Source organism: Rhipicephalus sanguineus, chromosome 4 (assembly GCF_013339695.2).
Source record: "Rhipicephalus sanguineus isolate Rsan-2018 chromosome 4, BIME_Rsan_1.4, whole genome shotgun sequence".
In the NCBI taxonomy this organism is placed as follows: domain Eukaryota; kingdom Metazoa; phylum Arthropoda; class Arachnida; order Ixodida; family Ixodidae; genus Rhipicephalus; species Rhipicephalus sanguineus.
The window spans coordinates 75,947,608-75,969,134 of NC_051179.1; the positions used below are offsets into that span (position 1 = coordinate 75,947,608).

At 46.7% G+C, this 21,527-nt stretch overlaps 1 protein-coding gene across 1 annotated transcript; it reads left to right on the forward strand.

Moving 5' to 3' along the window:
- Positions 1–63: 63 nt before the first annotated feature.
- LOC119390261 (ice-structuring glycoprotein) lies at positions 64–18,757 on the forward strand. Its single transcript, XM_049415234.1, has 6 exons — positions 64–69; positions 2,546–3,340; positions 16,330–16,425; positions 17,136–17,330; positions 17,415–18,054; positions 18,671–18,757. Coding segments are annotated over exons 1-6 (1,734 nt in total). The 3' UTR covers positions 18,673–18,757.
- Positions 18,758–21,527: the final 2,770 nt, after the last annotated feature.

Below are 21,527 nucleotides of genomic sequence, written 5' to 3' on the forward strand. Positions count from 1 at the left end.
CGATCGTGGGGCTACGCGGTAGCTTTAACTATAGGAGGAAGGAATCAATATAATAGCACATCAATGCAGGTACGCTCATAATAAATTGGTGGTTAACGCATAAGGAGATATATAAAGCCGGGATGAACAGCTATTATTTCAGCTCGTGCGATATTTCCTGAGGAGAAGATAGAAACGGTTGAAAAGCAGCACGCAACAGACCGCAGTGTTTTACACGTAATCTCGATCATCGCCCGTCAGGAAATGACAAAGTGAGTATTAACGACACAATGCTTCGAGTTGCAGGTGGCGCCATGAATATAGAGTAGCCTGTGTTTCAACCGCCGCGGCTAGTATTAGCGATAACATCGATTCTCCCGAACAAAGTGTACCGTTTTCCTTGTCTCTAAAAAGTACTCCTCAGATAGCGTAACGCTGTCGCAGGCGTCTCATAATGCCTCAGGCCGAAACGGACGGCTTAACAGGACAGGAATAATAATTAGTCGTCCCTGCTTTTGATTTCCGTTTCTCGTGGAGCATCTGCTTCGTGCTCAGATGCCAAACGCAGTCACGAAGGAAAATATAGCCCTATCCCCTCGTTTCATATTCAGTGAAGGAGTATACTTTAGCCCTTCTAATATCAACTGGAAGCACGCCTGATGAAAGATGGATTTACATCCTCACGAGTAGAACGCACTGTGACACAAAGAAAGTTTTCGAAATAAGAAAAAGAAATATACGAAGTTTGGAGACATTGTTTTTATTGAGGAGCGTGTGCCTTGCGGTGCCTGTCACCCCGGGGGCTGTCTATAACAGGCGACTCCTGGCAAACGCTGAATGCCAGGTCCGGCGCACCGCGCACAGATTGCAAAAGAACTGTCTCCAGGTGCCTCGATGGCACATCAAGTAACCCGAGCTGGTGCTTTAACGCCTTGCGAAACGCATACCTGAAGGCATGGGCATGACATTCACGTTTCCCCCTTCCTCAAATGCTACAGTATAAAAACGATTGCCCACTGGATGTGGATTCAGCAGCAGTCTCATCCACAATCGGACGGAAGCTACCGAAGCCATGGTGAGTAGTGCCCCATGCTTTGGAATACACTCTGTTCGAGCCAACAAGGCTCGATAACCTTATTCCCGATGTTTTGGGCGGCGTGGAGAACGAGTAGTGCGCCTAACGGTCAAATTTTGATAAAGTCCATTCAGTAAGTACAGGTAGAATATTAAAAAAAGACGACGCTTTCAAATAGCTTGTGTATATGTAGGCGCTTGCATGCTTCAAAGCGGAGTTTAAGCACTCGTGTCAAGGGGGTGTTATCATCATCATCATCCTGACTACGCCCATTGCAGGGCAAAGGCCTGTCTCATGTTCCGCCAATGAACCCGGTCCTGTGCTCTCTGCTGCCCCGTTATAACCGCAAACTTCTTAATCTCATCTGCCCATCTTACTTTCTGTCTCCCCCTCGCGCGTTTGCCTTCTCTTGGAATGAAGTCAGTTACTCGTAATGACCAGCGGTTATCTTGCCTATGCACTACATACCCTGCCTATGTCCATTTCTTGTTCTTGATTTCGACGAAGATGTCCTTAACACTCGATTGTTCCCTGACCCACTCTGCTCTCTTCTTGTCCATTACGGTTACGCCTATCATTTTCATTTCTATTGCTCGCTGTGTTGTCGTAAGTTTAAGTTAAACCGTCTTTGTAAGCCTCCAGGTTACTGCTCCGTAGGTAAGTACCCGTAAGATGGAGCTGTTATATATCGTCCTCTTGAATGAGAGTGGTAAACTACCAGTCATCGTTTGACAATGCTTGCCGAATGTGCTCCATCCCATCCTTATTCCTCTTGTTACTTCAGTCTCATGGTTCGGCTCCGTGGTTACTACCTGTCCTAAATATGCGTATTCCTTAACGAATTACAGTGTATCGCTATTGATCGCAAAGAGCTGTTCTCTTCCAAGACTGTTGCACAAAAAGAGTGTTTGTATAACTAAATGTCCTCGTGACTATTTGTCGCCATGGGAGCCATTCCTTACACCTCTTCAAAAATAAAAAAAAAACAAGGCGGTTGATGTCGTATACAGCAGATAACGTTCTGAGCAAAGCAAACATTTGTTTCACAATTTTTGTATGCCAAACAGCGGCTGCTGAGAGCGACAGATAGAGACCCTTCCCATCTGCTTAGCACAAGAGTGACCTATGAATGTTCCTTTGAGATTGTACTGCAATTTGTTAGAGACACACTGCTTCTGGAAGCTAAAACGTTTGCTCGAATTGTTGGAACGCACAAAATATAGTCAAGCTTTTTTAGAATCAGACCAACGATTTCACACGCATTGCCACGTCTTTTCATTCGCATTTAAAACTGCATTCTAGAAATGTGCCCCTTGAATTGTGGCCAAGTGCTAAACATGTAACTTTAAAATTGAGTACAAAACGTTTGATTTCACCTCTAATAAAGAAAAGTCGTTTTAAAGATTAGCGATTAGCCACTGAAAACGTTGTACTGGAGAAACATTGTGTGTATTCCCACTGATTGCTACAACACCTTTTCCCAATATACAGATCCGTGCGTGCCTCATCCTTGCCCTGGCCACCGGTGCCTTCGCTGGCTACACCGGATTTGGATACGGCCTCGGCTACGGCTACGGCGCTTCCTACCTTGCCGCTCCAGCCGTGGCCACCTACCACGCCCCAGCCGTCGCCACCGTTGCTCACGCTGCCCCAGTCGTTGCTGCTGCTCCAGCTGTCACCACTGTTGCCCACGCTGCCCCACTTGTTGCCGCTGCCCCAGTGGTTGCTGCTGCTCCAGCCGTCACCTACGCCGCTGCCCCAGCCGTGACCAAGGTTGCCACCACCTACCACGCTCCAGTTACCACCGCTGTCGCTGCCCCAGTTGCCACTTACCACGCCGCTCCAGTCGTCGCCGCTCCAGTTGCTACCGCTGTTGCCGCTCCAGCCGTCGCCACCTACCACGCCGCTCCAGTTGCCACCGCTGTTGCTGTCCCAGTTGCTACCGCTGTTGCTGCCCCAGTCGCCACCTACCACGCTGCCCCAGCTGTGGCCACCACTACCGTTCACCACGCTGTCCCAGCTGTCGCCACTGTTGCCCACGCTGTCCCAGCTGTCGCCACCGTCGCACATGCCGCCCCAGTCTACGGATACGGCGTCAGCACCCTCGGCTACGGTGCCGGCCACTATGGTTTCGGCTACGGTCTCGGTGCCTACGGTCTGAACTACGGTTACGGCCTTGGCACTCCCCTCAGCTACGCCACCCTCCTCCGCAAGAGGAAGTGTAAGTATGATGACAATTTGGCAGTTGACCTGTCCTCACTCGTACTTCGTGCTGATGCGGTCGGGGTAGGTGCTGTGATGCAGGAATGCATAATGGCACCTACTAATACCTCAGGGGGCTCAGAATGTGAAGAAAGTGTGGGGGTACAAACAGACAAGTGCGAATCTTTTGTGCACTTGTCGTCGCTTCATTCCCAAGGAAAAGTGCTGAACACCAGCTTCGACAATAGTGACAACTATGCTTTCAAAGAAAATAGAATTATTGGACTCTGATCCCGCCCCTCGTCAGCCTTAACTGCTCTAAAAGCTTTAGTGTGTATACTTCAAAACTTCAGGAGTTAGCAAAAAACCGTAATGTACGGCCAGAGTTTTTTAAATATGCAAACAGATTAGCAATCTTGACTCCGAATCTCGTTATCCTGCCTGCCTTTCTTATTATGTTTTTTCCGTCTTTCTGTTTGAGCATCAGTGACTCATATTGATTTCGTATTTTTTTTCTTCTTTCGCAGAAACAAGACACCTGCATCTAATCAACATTACAATCAAGCATGGAAGATTGCTTACATTTATGTATTTACTGTGAATAAACCATGTACATTCCGTCGTAACCATTTACCTGTCTTGCACCTCACATAGTAAAACGTGGTAAGTTATATTTTCCTATGTTTAAAGGAGTTCTCCTAATATCGGGGTTCAGTGCTATGTAGATAATAATATGCAGACAAAACCTGCAAAGAATAAATCTGGTGGCGACCCTAATCCGTGAATTAGGTGTCTGGTAGTGGTACTCGCACTGTCAACGTTCGTGTGCGCTGGTGTATTCCTTGAGTAAGCTTTGTATTTCGCGTGCTGCCGCAGATCGCCAAGACCACTAAGAAAGAAGGCTTTGTTTAGATCTACTCCGCCAGGTGCCCTAGCAGTCCCACCTGCTCTAGAGTTTCTGTACATGCAACCTTTAGGTAGCAGAGTTGCGCGAAGGTCTGGCTAGCAACTAGAGCAACGCGGCAAAGCCTCACTCCATTTTAGCAGGCGATGTGGCTATCGTGTCGCCGACCTACATGTTTGGCGTGTCGAAGATCGGTGATTAACTTGATGGTCGATGACTAGTGTTAATCCAGTACACTGTAGGGGCGGCGTCTAGAAATACAAAAATTGGCCTGAGTGTCACCTTCTCTGCAACGATTGCTTGCCAGCGGCGTTTGGAAGACAGACGCACAACTCTGCTACCTAAAGGTGGCATATACAGTAACTCTAAGCTTTTGTATAGAATTATTGTATAACTCTTCCCTTGGGGAATCTGTTCGCAACTCTGTTTCTTTGGGGAACAGAGTTGCGCATTCGATAGAACTCACGGCTTCCTACCCCATTTGCCAAGCGCGCTCACGTGCGCAAAAAGCATCCTTTTGAGACAAAGCCAACTTCACGGCTGCGCGTGTGCTGTCGCCCGCTGCGCCACCACTGAGTAGCGGCGGTTGTCCACCGCCGCTACACTACCACTGCGCCACTACATGTCGCATCAGTCCGGAGTGCCGACAGTGCTGAATGCGTCGTCGGCGTTGTAGGGGAGTGTTATGTTATCACTGATGCGAAATATTTCAAGTAAGTTGGGAAGACGTCTGACACATTACTTTCATGCAACGCGGCTTGAAGAAGCCAAATTTCGTGATTGGGCGTTTCGTCTCATTACATGGCCGTGTCGTAGTAACAGTGAAGAACAAGGCAGTGGCAAACGTGCGACTCGCTATACTGGATATTTGGCAGTTTCGTCAGTGGCCAATTTGTTCTCTCACCTGCTTGTGTTTTCAAACTCCAAAATAAACTCTTCTGTCCTGTCAAAAATGTGTACAAAATAGGCGAAGCAAAATGCTTCAATTATGCTTATGAACGCCTACGCTGATCAGCCGTCGAAATCGGCACTGCAGGTCGAAAGCTGCGGCAATTCAATACAATTCAATATTTATTCAGTGCAACAGCACGTTCCAGAATACACATCACATACATCACGCCGGAAATCTGTTGTAAGGAGACATTGTCAATCTCATTAGCAATAAGTTTGCGACTAGAGGTCGGGCCAACATTGAGGATTTATTTATTTTTACATGTACTTAATTAGACGTAATGCAGCCCGGTAGGGCTATGACAGGAGTAGAAATGTAGTACACATAACTATAAAAATTGGGATATGCTGAGACAGGAGCACAAAAATAGCCAAAAAAAATTAGCAGCACTTCCACTATGATGAGATGTAGGACCAGTGAAGCTGCTTTTTTGTTTTATACATATATATTCAAAATTTTATGTCTTCACATAGCCATTTCCGTACAACATCATCAGTTGCCCCTTGATGCCATACTGGTCACTGCCGTTGATCAAGCGACGTATGCACATGAACGGAAGGCGTGGTGACACCAGCATTTCCTCGATGACATTTATTGTTGGGATGTGCCACGGTACGGGGGCAGAGAGGGGAGGTACACGTAGCCGTTGGCAGAGGCCAAGCGGCGTTACTCTTTTAAAGGGGCCATGACACGGTCACCCCAAGATTTGCAGTTTTCAGCGAAAAATTGAAGTAGACGGTAAATTGTACCTATACATGCATGAAAAATGCACTGCAAAATAATAATTCTGCGCAAAATAAACCCTACAAGTCGCCGTCTATAGACCCCGCCAGACGGCCGGCTACCGCCATTTCGCCATGGCGTGTGTGACGTCATGTGCTGCAAAGAGTGGAGCTGTCGTCTTCTAGCAAACTTACAGCCGCGGCAAATCGTTCAACTTCAGTGCCAAGCTGAAGGAAGCTAAATGGCTCGATTGCACGTGCAGCTGGCCAGTAACAAAATCCTTGACAGGAATGCATCCGCTCACGCAGGAAGCAGCTTGTTACGTCACGGTTTTCGAGTGCGCTAGTGTCGCCGGACTCTCAGGCCGCTCGCGTCTTTGGACTAAGATTCAATTATAAATTGTGCTCGACCAAGCAATAAGATTTCGCCAGCTTGTTTGTGAACACACAAGGATTCATGCACATAACACGGATTATGGTCGAAATTTGGGTGTCACGGCCCCTTTAAGGAACGAGTCTCGACGACTCGCGAACAGCAGTACTTGCTAGCGGCAGCCCGATGACACCCACTTTCGTACCTTCGCCGCCGCACAGTCAAGTTGCAGTTAGTCATGCACGCCGGTGATCGTGGAAGGATGTCAGGTGAATCACAGGCGATCGCATACACTGTAAGATATTTAAACAGATACCTGACCAACTCCAGCTGAAATCTTGCCGAGGCTCTCGAGAAGCGTCTGAGTGGTAACAAACTTGCCGACGGGCACTTTCGGCTTCGCGATACGAAGGATTCTTGAGGATTGGAGCCGCGACCGCGAGCCGTCTCACTCGTTTAAGTGCTTCACTCCAGAGCCTCTACACCGCGGATAGCGAACATCTCTGTTTCTTTTTTTTTTCATTTGTGTGTAAAATAAAGGCCATGAAAACTGCACAGCACCATGCATTTTGTGATAGCGAGCGGTGGTTTATCGTATAGCCGGGCTCGTGGGAGAGGCTTAGTGACGCCGTCGGCAAGAACCCTGTAGCGGCAGGGCGTCGCTGTTGTTCGCCGGCATAGAGTTTTATACAATAACCTAGAGAGGAAACTGGCGCTGCGATCGTTCAACCACCATGGGAATGATCTGAGGTACTGTCTTCGGGTTGGATTTCGTTAGGTAGCGAACTGTCTACGGATCTTTCTGTACAGTTTCAGTTTCGTTCTTTGCGAGGCGTGGGCAGTGGGGTGCGTTGCAAACCACTCAAGCAGTGCCTTTGTTGTTCAAAGAGGCTTAATACTGCTAGGTTTCTTTGTTTGCTGCCTCGTTGCAGCTTTAGCAGGTTGTATGTGACCGTTTTAGCAAAGCGTCGTGCACTCACCGCTGCGCATAGAAGTAGCGTCCCATGCCAGTTCAGGAAATTGCATAGAGTTCCCGTTTCTTGATAAGCGCTACTCGTCAAAACTCTTACATATCGACTGCAAAAGGACGTCGAAGCTAAGTACTCCAACCGTCAAGCTCCTCTGACTTGACTTCACAACAAAACGAGAGATGCGTTGGAGGCAGGCCACTTGGACAGACGCATCTGGCATTGCAGAAAATGATACGTTGAGTCTTTCTCACTCAATACAGTAAGGTTATTTCCATAAATAGATAATGCGTGCTTTCGAGGGAAAAACAAGCGCGTTTATTTTAAGTGTTGTTAAGAAAATAATTCATCATAATAAGATGTCAAATCTCTAACACAATTGCAGAGCAATGCACACTCTGATGGTTGAATTTGCTCAGGTTTCACTTTCATCTCGCGGTCACGCAAACGTTTTGCAATAACTTCTTAGTACAAAAGGATGAAGCAAATTTTAATTGGAAATAGCTTCATATCGCTTTGTTATACGCTCGGCAAACAAGCGACGCGAATCTCAAGAGCCTAATCCATTCGAAGCAAATCCGAAGCCTGTACTTCCCATCATTCCCATGGTGGTTGAAGCGCCGCTCAAAGAGCCCGCGTAGGCACTAGCGCCAGATTCCCCTCTAGGAATTACTGTAAGAAACTCTACGGTCGCTGATGTTGCTGAATGCGCGCCACTGAAGTGTTTGTGCATGGCCGCTCATGGTTTGTGTACAATTAGGCGCATTTTACGGATTCGCGCTTAATGCTGCTAACGCCGATTCGGCCCATACGACAGAGTGCCAAATGATAATTTGAATTCACTAATTTAAAAGGCGTTGATAGTTAGGCGGGTTTATGATAACAGATCGGTGTGATTCTGTGCTACCTAACAGCGCACTGTAAATTTACATGTACGCTATGAATCTTTATTTTTCAATTATGGAGAAGACAAGTGTCCCACTGGTATTACATGGTAAGTCGAAATATCGTACCTGTATGCATAACATGCAAGTGACGTCAGTTCCTGTCTTCAGTCCGCGATCACCGAGCCAACGGAGCGTATGTATACAGATACGTCTCAGTGACCGCACCGTGTTTACGTTCGTACGGCGGATCGTTTGCTGTAATGCGCGTGTTTTGATCGTTTGCCTTGCGCTTATGCCGAAGGAGAATCCCTCAGGACAATATGCAGCCTGCGGCGAAGCAGTGTTGACTGGGGAACGCTGATCCTCCATGTGTGTAGTGTCCGAGCCCATGGTGTCGCACGTAATGGGTGAAACAACTCCACACGAGATTTGGAAACATACCTTGCCTGTTATAAAGTGACGCCCGCACACACGAACGTCGTTCAATGTCTTGAGGTCTTTCCTGTTTATGCGCGCATAAGCCATGCGCTCTGCTTCTCGGACAGCTCTTTCGTGCGATCGCACGGGTTGGTGATCACCTTTGTCAAGTAGTACGTCCCCGCGTCTACTCCTTTTTTTTTATCTACACTTACCTCTCGTGCGGCAGTAAAATATCGCACAAGTCGCCATTGCGACGTACGGCGTTCACGACAAATCCGAAAGCCACGCAGCTTGACTCGGTGTCGTCTGCTGCCATGAGCTAGGTGATAGCGGCGCATGCGGAGATTGAATTCCAGAGTTCCGTGGTGTGACGTACTAGCAAGTTATGTATATACCGGGTAGCCGGTGTATGGTTGTGTATTGCGAATAGGTGGTGCAGATGGCGTTATGCTTTGCAATGGTTGTGCAGCTGTTTATGTATTTGTGAGGGATGTCGTGTCCTTCGATGCTAGTTTAATTAGACGTTCCTTGACTCATGGTGCAATACCAAAAAGCCTTTATTATTTTTCGCTGGATAAAAAGTTTACTCCTCATACCCACCTACAAATACTCTAAACGAATGCTCTCATCAGTTCATCCAAAAGCTCCGTCCAGTAAGGGCGTAATCTTTTTAATCCGTCTGATCAGGGCATATTTAACTCTTATTGGGGAATGCGTTAAATGAGAAGTCGTTTTGCTCTCATCTCGGCTAAAATTTGTTTACAGCGTACAACACAATACCATATTCCTGCGCTCATGCGATGTCTCATTGTAACTCTCTAGGCCGTGCTTCGGCTGAAAAAACCGTCAGAGCAACTCTTTCTGGAAACAAATTTCTGGAAACTCGCCCAACAATCTATCCGTGAGAGCGACGTTTGCTTATTTTATGGCGCGTTCAAACTGAGCCATTCGGTGGCTAGAGCTGCGCTGAACCAAATTCAGCGTCAGGGAGATCCGCCGGAACAGCCCTTTCCGCGCTGATTGGTTCCGGACCAATTTTTGCGGCAACTGCCACCGGATTCTCTCACCGCGAACCAATAGGAGCGCGAGTCAATAGGGAGTTTTAGCTTGTTCGTATACTTCTTTACGTTACCGTGTTACCGGATACCGGATGGAATCTGCGCATGCGCGAACCTTTACGGAACGTAAACTTTTGCGGAACGTAAACTATTCGCCGGATAGCCTTTACGTTCACGGCCCTATCTCGCAAATGCACCTTCGTCCGTGGCTACTCGCGATATCCGCTTCGCGGAGGCTCCAGCCGCCGAGTCAAAATAAGCCGAAGTGCGAGCGCTCCTTACGATCACCTTATTTCAGCCGGATTACCGAGGCTAGTGCTACTAGCACTACTAGTGCGTCCTAGAATGCCGAATCCGCAAACGTGAGAGGCCTAAAGACGCTGACAGGCTGGATAGGTGGCAACACCTAGCGGGGCCAAGGTGTACCAGGCAAGCACAAAATTGTTACTGCAGAAAGATCGGGCGTTCTACTTCCAATGTAAATGCCTTGCAGCGGCATAATTACGAATGAGTTGCCTTTTTATTATTTTGCCCCTCAAGAACACTAAGCGAAAACAAACGTGTTCATGATTGTGGTTGCACGAAACGTCACAAGGTGTCGACACCATCGTCCGGTAACCCGGTATTGCTACACCCCTTCGCTTATACTGGGATACTGCACACGCTAAAAACCTCTCTTATGATTTTTCTGCAGCGTAATTCAATATTATCTAAATTAAATGTAGTTTACATGCAGTTATCATCACCATTTAGTGGTTTGCGCAAATTTAAAGGTTTACGTTTGGGCAGCTAAAAAACTTTACTGAAACTCGAGTTCCGGTAAAATGGTAAACGTAATCCGGTAACGGTAACGTAAAGAAGTATACGTTACAAGCTAAAACTCCCTAATCATTCGAAAAATGGCGCCGCGCTTGTGATACTGCAGTCGTCGAAGCCCGTAGCGACAGCAAAGTCCTTTGTAATCGCCTCATTCTTTTCGACAGGCGCCACGTGAAGCCCAGTGACCGTTGTCATGATTAACAATCTCGAGATTGCAATTCATCATGCAGCGATCTCGCAGACGGGCAAGCATTATCTCGGTGCGAGTAAGCTTCTCGCCCGGTTGCGAAGCAGGACGAACTAACTACCACTGCTTGCGTCATTTTTTCTTCGATGAATGCGTGTTTTTGCTAGTCATGCATCGCCAGAAAGTAGCTTGCCAGCAGGCCTAGCACTACGACGACTCTACTGCTGTCTACCTGATTGGCCATAACGGCACGCGAACACAACGCGACCGGAGAGCGGGGGGAAGATCCGGGATATCCGGCACCCACTTTGTGGTTAGCGCTTTATGCGGCAGATGGCGTTGTGTCGCCATTAGGTGGATTCAGTAACGAAGAAGAACAATGTACATGCTGCGGGGGAACTAAGGAAACGATGGAACATGTACTGATTGAATGTGGCGATATTCACCCAGGTATACGTGTGGGCACGTGTCTACATGAAGCCTTGGGTTTTAGGGACAACAATGGAAAGCTGAACACGTCCGCGATAGAAATAAGTAGGAGACGGTTAGAGTATTGGTGGCAGAAAAGTAGAGATGAAGTACAAAAATAAATAATGGGGAAAAATAAGGTCATTCTGCCTTAAGAGGCAGAGAGATGGACCGTTTTTTTATATTTTTTTGGTATAACATATACTTAATCAGTGTAGATAAGGTATTAAGCCAACTTGAAACAAGAAATTTTTTTTTCTTTTTTTTCTTTTCTTCGAGCCTGATGGCAGACATGTCACCGCCCCGTTATAAAGGGGACGCTCATAGCATCCATCCATCCATCCGGGGCGTGGTTGGTAAGCAGTGTAAAAAGCATAGGAGTAGCCAGGCGAGGGGGCTAGGTGCACAGCCCCCCCCCCCCTTTCGCAGAATATATATATATATATATATATATATATATATATATATATATATATATATATATATATATTACTTTGGGTATGAAGATCGATGGGTCCGGTACGATAGATGAGTGAGAAGGACTCACGTACGAAATGTAGTTTTATTAACCTTTCGGCTGGTGGGCCAGCCTTCGTCAGAATGAATGTACTGCCCGTGACAGACACTATTTATAAGTGTGTAGCACAATCAAACGTGCTTAGGTGCAACACAAGAGCTTGTGTTGCACCTAAGCACGGGCAGTACATTCATTCTGACGAAAGCTGGCCCACCAGCCGAAACGTTAATAAAACTACATTTCGTACGTGAGTCCTTCTTCTCACTCATACATATATATATATATATATATATATATATATATATATATATATATATATATTACATACAAGCACACGCATGAATATACATGAAGGCTGGTTGAACGCCCATTGAAAAAAAGTCACAGTTTCGCCGCAACGGCGAAGGAATGAATGCAATCGCAATAAATTTGAATATAATGCGAAGAACGGAAAGCAGCTCGAAATTGCCAGCGCGTCGCTCGAGCCCAAAGGACGCACGAAAAGAACGCACACAGGAGGAGCGCGAACTATCATGCGTCACAGCTCGACACTTGAAGCGCACTGCTCAAACATAAAGCAGGACGCACGAAACGAACGAACAGGTACACACAGGACGAGCGCGAACTGTCACAGTTCTGTTTGAAGAGCGCGCTCCTTTCGCAAACGCGGCCGCTGCGAAGTGACCTTCGTACGCTCTGTGGCTTCAGCGCGGACATCGCGGCGAAAGCACAAGACATATACAACCGCCCGCGATGATCTTCAAAGCGCGCAACGCGCGCACATTGCGCCATCTATGTGGCGAAGAAGAAAGCATGCTGAAGGAAATGGTGTATATAAATAGCTCACCGTTAGCAAGTTGAAAGATGGTACTATTGGTGGCGTAACGTTTAACGCCGCTCGCTGGGAAGCGAGAGGTCGCCTGTTCGATTCCGCACGTCGGAAAGATTTTCTGAATTATTTTTCTTTGTGGCTTTTATGTATATTGCAGGAGGATCGAAAGGTGGGCCAGTTGGTAATTCATTTTCTTCGTTCAGCGAACTGGGAGCGCGGAAAATACACAAAGGACGAAGCGAGGAACCACATAAGACGAGCGCTCACTAACAACTGATTTATTTTCCACATCGGAAGGACACATTTACACACAAATTGCGCATGTCAAGAAAGATTATGACGACGGCATGAATAGCATGCGAAGCGTCTCAGAGAACACAAAAGCTCGTTGAAGAACACACCTTACTCCCATTTAGCGTCACATTGCTTTTCGTGCAAGTGCCAACCTCTGTTTGAGAATACAGTTGTGTTGTTCCGGCATCCTCATCAAACTACGCGCGAAATATCTGAAGCATATCACATTTCCAGGAATACAGATCAATGTATAAGTCATCCTTCCCTGTCACTGCATGACTGTGAATTGAGCTACCTAGATAACCGTTAGACATGTGCCTTGATCATACGCTTCGCATGCTATTCATGCCGTCGTCATAATCTTTCTTGACATGCGCAATTTGTGTGTAAATGTGTCCTTCCGATGTGGAAAATAAATCAGTTGTTAGTGAGCGCTCGTCTTATGTGGTTCCTCGCTTCGTCCTTTGTGTATTTTCCGCGCTCCCAGTTCGCTGAACGAAGAAAATTTTATGTATATATGTACACATATACATATTCGGTGAATGACGGCGGCCAGCGACGGCAAAAATCAGCCGAGACTGTCCATATAATTGCTATCGCAATAAAAAAATTTTGGTTACGCCCCTGAAAGAAGGAAAAAAAGAGTAAACTTCGCTTCCCTTTCTACAAAAATGTTATCTTAATGTATTTCGATTATTATCGAAAGTCACCGTCGAAACCACTTCTGATTTGTCGTCTTTCTTACCATTTTGTGCTTTAAGTGCTAATGCAGGTGCTATTAAAAGTTATTTAGGCTGCGTCAAAATGAGAGTACTTGTCCCTGACACACCATGGCGATCTGAAGAAAAGTTCCTGCGGCAAAGTTGAATGCGCGCCTTATGTCTACGCTGATGGAATTTAGGGGTAATATGCGCCTTGTACCTAAAATAAAGACAACATATAAATGCAAACTCTGTGCCGGGGCCGCAGCTGAAAAGCAGCTTTTCGAATCCCTGTGGGCAATTAACAGAACAAAACAACCAGGGCTGTAATAAGGTATTTCGTCAATCAAGTTCATTTTTACGAATTTAAACAGGCCGTATTTGTAAGGTGTTGGTCAATCGAATGAAGTTTTTGAAAACAATCATATCGAATCATTCGACAATCTTACCCTTACTGCAGCTGCCGTTTCATTTGCTTCAGGCATGGAACAGCATACGGAGCCTGGGTATTGCTTTCTGGCGTGAAATATTTCTGCTGGTGTAAAAAGAAAATTTGCTTTTTTTAGTGTGAAAAGGAATGTCGCATGAAGAAGGCCCAGTGAACAATAAGATATACAGTGAAACTAGTTGTCGAATTTGAGGTATGAAAATCTTTGAGGGTGTCGTCCTTGTCAAAAAAAAGGTAAGTAAACGCGAACGACGTGTCCTTGGAAGCAAAAATCTTATGCTTATGCTGATACGTGGCCTGATGCATAGAAGAACCAAGCGGAAAAATGGTTTTACTTCACTAGAAAATAAGAAGCACACTGAAGACTACATAACAGAGGGTGGGAAATGCGATTTTTACGTATAGATAGAACAATACCTTAGACTAGTTCGATCAGGAGGTGAGTCATTGGACCAGTCCTGCAAGATTTCAAGGGCACATTACGCTGAATAAGAAGAGAAAAGAGAGCTGAATTTTATGGAAACGGACGTCCGCCAAGGGGATATGGGTTCGGTTCTGCATTTAAACGCAAACGGGCAACGAAGAATATATATAAGAAAACTGGCCCTAGAACGGCACCGATAGTTTGAGTGATGTTCACCGCTACAGGAACTTTATGTGTGCATTCGGACCACGTCCGCAGATAACGTCACAGTGAAGACAAAGAGCGACCGTGAACCGCTGCGTCGGCAGGTGCAGTCAAGTCAAGTGAATGCGTAAACGAAGCAAATACGTAAAGGGTTGAGAATAAAGAGATCATAGACAAATACACCCGATGAGCGATGCACCATTATACTGTTCAGCCCAGAGCACTTATCTATTACGGCGCTGTCGTGGGAAATGAAGAATAAGGCTGATAAAATGAGCGATGCTTATTGATTGTGTGCTTTCAGACAAGATTAGTAAATACGACAAAGCGCGCATGCTTTGTCAACACAGATGGCGCGTAACCCTCACAGGTAACAGCAAGCGGGATGGAGTCAAGAGACAATGACATATATATATATATAATATATATATATATATATATATATATATATATATATATATATATATATATATATATATATATATATATATATATATATATATATATATATATATATATATATGTCATTTTACAGACAAATAGCGAAGTGCTAACACAGGACCCGGCAGTAACAGTTACAAAAAAAACTGACGTTTCTGCAGCGTGACCGGCGTTCGTCGGAGTGATTTCGACGAAGGCCACTCCCGCAGCCGAAACGTCAGTTCTTTCTGTGTGATTTTTCCCATGTTGATAAGTTTTTTAACTGTTACTGCCGGGTCCTGTGTTAGCACAGTAACAGTAACAGTAGTAGTAACAGTAAAATGGCGCCAACACTGCACGACGGTGCCAATACAGAAAAATATTAGTGAATTAACCCATTGAGACGCTATGTACACAATTGCGTACACCACTTGTTTCTGCTATTTATACCGAATAGGGGCTAAGAAAGAGCAAGGCATATTGAGCTTTGGATAAATTGAACCTTCTGCATATTCAATTTGTCTTCATTTGACTTCATTTTGCGGTGCACTATTTAATGTGATCAATTTGCAGCAGGCACTACCATATTCGACGAGTCGTTCGACGTGCTGCTTCCTGTGACCCACGTCAAAAGTATAATTTCTTTTTGCTCAACATGAACATAACCGAAAACGAATTTGCACTATATTTCTAGCCTGTGATTTCATTCTATTTATGCAAAAAGGGAGCATCAATGGCTTCAAAATAAATAGATAATTATTTACAAAGTAATTAATAATGATTACTAAAACACCCCTAAATTAACGTATTAAGACATTCGGTTTGTTGCATTATAATATCGAGTGCCTTGAAATAACATTGTACCAATTTTACGCCTTTACAGACATTTCTTCATAGATATCGTCTTAAAGGGTTAAACATTGTAAACACAATTTTTTTCTATTGCTGGTTTTTTCTGTGCAAATTTAGCGTTTCACCTTTGTCTTTTCTATAAGCCTGGCGCACCTCCAACCACGGACACGGTGCTGCAACTCATAGTGAGCACGGATGTACTCATATTTGCGACGAAATGAACTGTCCAAGTATGCGTGCAAGGTACGACCTGCGGTTGTCTCGATATCATCGCGTTGTTACGTTTTCGTATGCGCAGTAGCCCCATCCGTAAATTCAGCAAAACAAAAAAGAGCATGTAACTAGGACGATGGGGCTTCCCCGTGATTCGTCTGAATTGGAGGCACGTTTCTAGAGACGCAGCAGGAGATTATACATAACCGTACGCACCTCTAGTATCATCTCTCTCTTCCTCTCTCAATGCGCTTGCCAGATCGACTATATTGGTGAAATAGCTTTACATGTAGACTAGCGTATCTTTTTTTTTCTACATTTGAACGAGTGGCTAGGCAGCCGGACCCTGGCTCCTGTTCTCACTAGTTTTTCATTTTTTTTGTCGGGTATCTTGTAGGCGTTACTTCTAGCTGCTGGATGAGAATAAAAAGCCTTCCGATCGGCGTACACTTCAGCAGTTCAAATTCACCTCCACTGGTCTGGAACTTGCAGCAACCATGGTCGCCGTGAGTATACAAATTCAGTTACCTGTTAACTATAACTGAACAACGTTTTCGGCGAATTTGAGCGCTAGACCTCACAGCCACGCTATAGTGCTTAGCTATGAAAAGAGGCTGCCGGAGAGCTTAGTACAGAGCAGTATTATATTTGTACTTTAGAATTTGTAAAAATCCTCGCATATAATTATTCGTTGTTAACAGCAAGCAATAAGTGCAACGCTTCAGTGTTAATGTTTTTTTTTTCTGTCGTAAGGTTGCCATTACCAGAGACAAATGCGACATTATATTAGTGAATACCACCTGACAGAAACTAGAAATCAAATTTTGGGGTTCTACGCAACAAAACCCAAATGTTATTACTGCGTGCACGATAGTAAAGTTATCTGTGCCAGCTGTAGTTCCAAAAGGATATAAGCCTAAATCCTCAAATGTGAGCGCTTTTGTGTGCCGCCCCCACTAGAAAAGAACCGGCTACGTCTAGCTCAGGAGCGTAAACGTTTTAGCCGTCGGGCTACCATGGCGAGCTATTTTATTGTGCAAATAGGTAACGGCGTATCAAAAGCAAAGTGTCATTTGTTACGTCAATATATATGGATGTGTAAGATCGAGGAAGAATGTATCAGTTGTATTCTTTTTCACGCATGCAGCTATTTGTGTTTCTTGAATGGGTGCACAAGGTGTAGAACAATGAGATGACATTTTCATTTCTTCTGCAGTTCCGTGTCAGCCTTATTCTGGCTCTGATCGCCAGCGCCTTCTGCCACCCTGTGGTCACGACTGGTGCTGGTCTGAGCCAGGGCACTGCTGTGGGAGCTTCCTACGTTGCTGCCGCCCCAGCTGTCACCCGCGTCGACACCTACCACGCTGCCCCAGCCGTCGCCACCGTCCAGGCTGCCGCTCCAGCCACCACCGTCAGCAAGGTCGTCGACACTTATCACGCTGCCCCAGCCGTCGCCACTGTCCAGGCTGCCGCTCCAGCCACCACCGTCACCAAGGTAGTCGACACCTACCACGCTGCCCCAGCCGTCGCTAACGTCGCCACTGTCCAAGCTGCCCCAGCCGTGGCTACCTACGCTGCTGCTCCAGCTTTCGCCACCTTCCAGGCTGCTGCCCCAGCCGTTGCTGCCGCTCCAGCTGTCACCCGCGTTGACACGTACCACGCTGCCCCAGCCGTCGCCACCGTCCAGGCTGCTGCCCCAGTCATTGCGGCAGCTCCAGCCGTGACCCGCGTTGACACTTACCACGCCGCCCCAGCCATTGCCACTGTGGCCCACGCCACCCCAGCCATCGCCACCGTTGCCCACGCCGCTCCGGTCGTTGCTGCCGCCCCGGCTGTCACCCGTGTTGACACTTACCACACCGCCCCAGCTGTCGCTACCGTTGCCCACGCCACTCCAGTCGTGGCTGCTGCCCCAGCTGTGGCCACCGTTGCCCACGCTGTTCCAGCTGTCACCGCTGTCCATGCTGCTCCACTCGTGGCCGCCACTCCAGTCTACGGCTACGGCGTCGGAAGCCTTGGCTATGGCATTGGTCACTTTGGTTACGGATACGGCCTGGGAGCCTACGGTCTGAACTACGGCTATGGCCTCGGCACTCCTTTCAACTACGCCAACCTTCTCCTCCGTAAGAAGAAGTGTAAGTATATTTACTGTATCTCACGTTGTCAAAGCGCTGGTGAAGTAAATAGATCAAGCATAATATAGCTGAAACGTGGTAAAACTTGACAAATATATACCTGTTGCTACCTTAATGCTTATTCGAGGCTGTGCTGTATTGTTTAATACTGTGCCTTTTATAACTGAAGGGTTATGCTAGAGTTATCAGTTTCATCTGATGGATTAGAAGAGAGCCGCGTCGAGCCTCGAATCGAAAAGAACCGTAACATAGAAGCCCATGTGCTTTATGAGGACTTAAGAAAAGTCGCGTTTCCGAACACTCATAGCAGCAGTGGACATGTATGGCTGCCGGAATAATATTAAGTTAGTGAGGGTTGAAATTTTTTAACGCATTGTCTTTGAAGTCGGCATGCACGTGGATATGCAGACATTACACATACAGGAAACTGTACTAAAGGTGCCGGTCACCTAATGGCTAGTCTGTGTCTTATATTCCAGTCTTCTCGCTACCTCATATTTATTGTGATATCCTAATAAGGAACTAAATCAGTGTGATCTGAAAACATCAATGTCTAAATAACACGCGTAGTTCTTGGGCGATCATATCACCAATATCCATCTTTCTGCTCTTTCAGAATCACCTTGTAAAGTTCATGACTGCTCTGAAGATACCAACATCCCTCAAGTCGGTATTTTTAATAAAGTAACATTTGAGGCAAAACAATTTTTCGTCTCCTGCATGCTTTCCCAAGAACGTCGCAATCAAGAGGAATGAAGGGCCTCAGGCAGGCTGGCCGGCGCTTCGATGACAAGGCGCTTTGCTTTGTCATCCTCGGTCACGTAATTTAGCCATGTGAACTTTATCACAACGAAGCTTTATACGGCTAGGTTCTGGCGGATAGCCTCTGTGGACAAAATGGGGTATAGGGAACCCAAGCTCAAGTTTACGGCGCGATGACAGCGCCGCGCTGCGGCTCTGGAAAGAAGCTCTGGCGTACCTGGGGGCAGGCGCAGCCGACTCAGCCTGTTTGTTGGCAGCGGGAACACGCGCTCGCGCGGGTTTCTCAGTCGGTGCGGGGAACTGGGGCGCCGTGCCGACAGCTTGGCATGCTGAGCCGAGAGGCTTGCTGTGCGAAGTTGCATTGCCACGTTGGCAGAAGTGACCCCGCGGAAGCGCAAGCGAGGCCCAATGTATTGCTGTGCCGTGGCCTGCCACAACAGTGCCGACAACACCAAGGCACGCGATTCACGTGTGAAACTGTATCGTTTCCCGGGAATTTCGCGCGAGAAATGAAGGCGGCAAGCGCGGACAGCTGACAGCGCTGTCTCGCCTTCTATTTTGGCTGTCTGAGTTCATCGCTTTTGTTCATTACGAATACATGAATCAGTACGTAACACGGCGCATGCACGCAGCGACTACACTAATGATTACTCGCTGTCTTTTCGTATTGTGAAAGTCCAGTTACGGTTGTAGATGAAACAACTTTGTTTTTTTATTCCCCGTGTTCGTGAGACCTACCCGTCGTTTTTGAACGTTCACACTCGCGTTATACCGTTAGCGTTGCGCAGTTGCTTGAATTCAACTGAACTCGGCACACAGTCAGAAGTTCGGCGCCTGCGATTCACGCGTATAGAAGGCTATTTATCACGCCGGAATGGACGTCTGTGCATATTCAGCAAGCTTTGACAACGTCCTGCAGGTTTGCTGTGTTTTTGTCACTTCATTAAGGTGATATTTAAGTCGCTAAATATAACTGGCACTTAATACATGCTTGGCAATTGCAAGCTTGAAGTAACCACCTTCTGACTTTGAGCGATTTTCTAGCCGCGTTCGCTCAGCAGGTTTTATACGCCTGTCAAGTCGATATCCTCATAAAAAGAGAGTGACGCGAGAGCCGAAAAAACGAGTCGAGCAGTTCATCTTGCTTCACAGTGGTTAAAGCTCAGCTAGCTGCCTCGCGTCTTAATCGGCGGGTGATTCTCCAGCGACACAGATGACTTGGCTCTAACCTTCTCAGGAAACAGTGCCATGGCCGTATAATTTTTTTTCTTGCACGCCACAAACGTTCGTTCACGAAAGTACATGGCTGCTACTGCAAGCATGCCATATCAAAACAACAATCATATGATTCGTAGTCCACACCGCGGAACATCGATAGTGTGCACGGCTTCCTTTCGGAGTGCATGTGGACCATTACGCATCTTTTACACGACAGAATGAGACTTACCTCGAGGTATATGTCACACATGGGGTAATCGCGACTTGGGAAATGCATTTCGCTTTGAGTCGGGCGTCGTAGTCGTCGATCGTCTGTTCACCGTAAACGTGATTGACGAGGCTTTTTCCTTTTATCAAGTTCGCTTTTCGGAAGTACCAGTCAAGCTTGAAGATATTTTCGAAGGCGCACTGCAGGCGGTACATTGTGAGGCGCCGTAAGTGCACCGCGAGAGCTCTGCACGTGCGCGGAAGTGAGTGCAAGCGCGTTGGAGGGGAGAGTATTTGCACCTCAACAGCTCGGGGTTACATGACCCAAGCTGCGACGTCACACATGACGTCATTGGTTAAAAGCGATCGTCTTCAACTGGCTATGTCTTATTGTGACTTGTCAAGCGACTCTGAGGTCACGTGATAAAAAAAACGGAAGGCTCATTAGAGAACGTGGCGCGTTTTGTTCACATCATCTACACTGTACCATCATGGTTCGCGTGCACTAGTTCAAGTTATCTTGCGATCGTTATCCACGCTGCGTGCTCTGGCGGAATAAAGAGCCCGGCGAAGGAAGCCCACGTAATCGAAGTCACTCCGCTGTGCCGCTCATGGACTTGTCATGTGTCGTTGCGTAGATATGAGAGCAACGAGTGCTGTCGAGGGGAATCCCGAGTGTGTTGGGTCACAGGTTGTGTGTAGGGAGCCTATATGAACTGTCGGTCATATTGGCTCCCTAGGTTGATGTAGGCTTCCTAGATGTGTGGCGCATTTGAACACCAGGGAACGCGATATCGCGCCGCAAGGAACAGGTATGTTTGCCGGCATCTGCTGCTACCGCTGTTAGCGCCATATGCTTTACATCGAAGGAATCTACTGAAGCCTACAGGTGTACAGCGCGAAGTCCTCCCGATGGCCATTTGGTTGAACCTCGCGGCGTTACATAGATAGCTGCTTCTCATTATCTGAAGAAGTAACCAGTGAGCAGTCGACTGTTAAATTTCGCCTGCAACCTACAGAGGTCAAGTGGAAATTATAAGGGCTCGTTTTTCTTTGTTAGACACAATACTAATGAGTACTGATCATGTACTGGGAAATGATCGCTACTGAAAACTATTGATCAGGTCAAGAAACTTGTCTAGAACGCCGGAATGGCACGCTCCAGCACTCACTGGTGCCGTTTATACCGATAACTTGTTGACAGCAATACAAACCTTAGCGGCTTTGCATGCGAGAATTTGGGCTCTTTTAAAGCAGTTGTAATCGTAAAACGTCGTCAGTGCAGT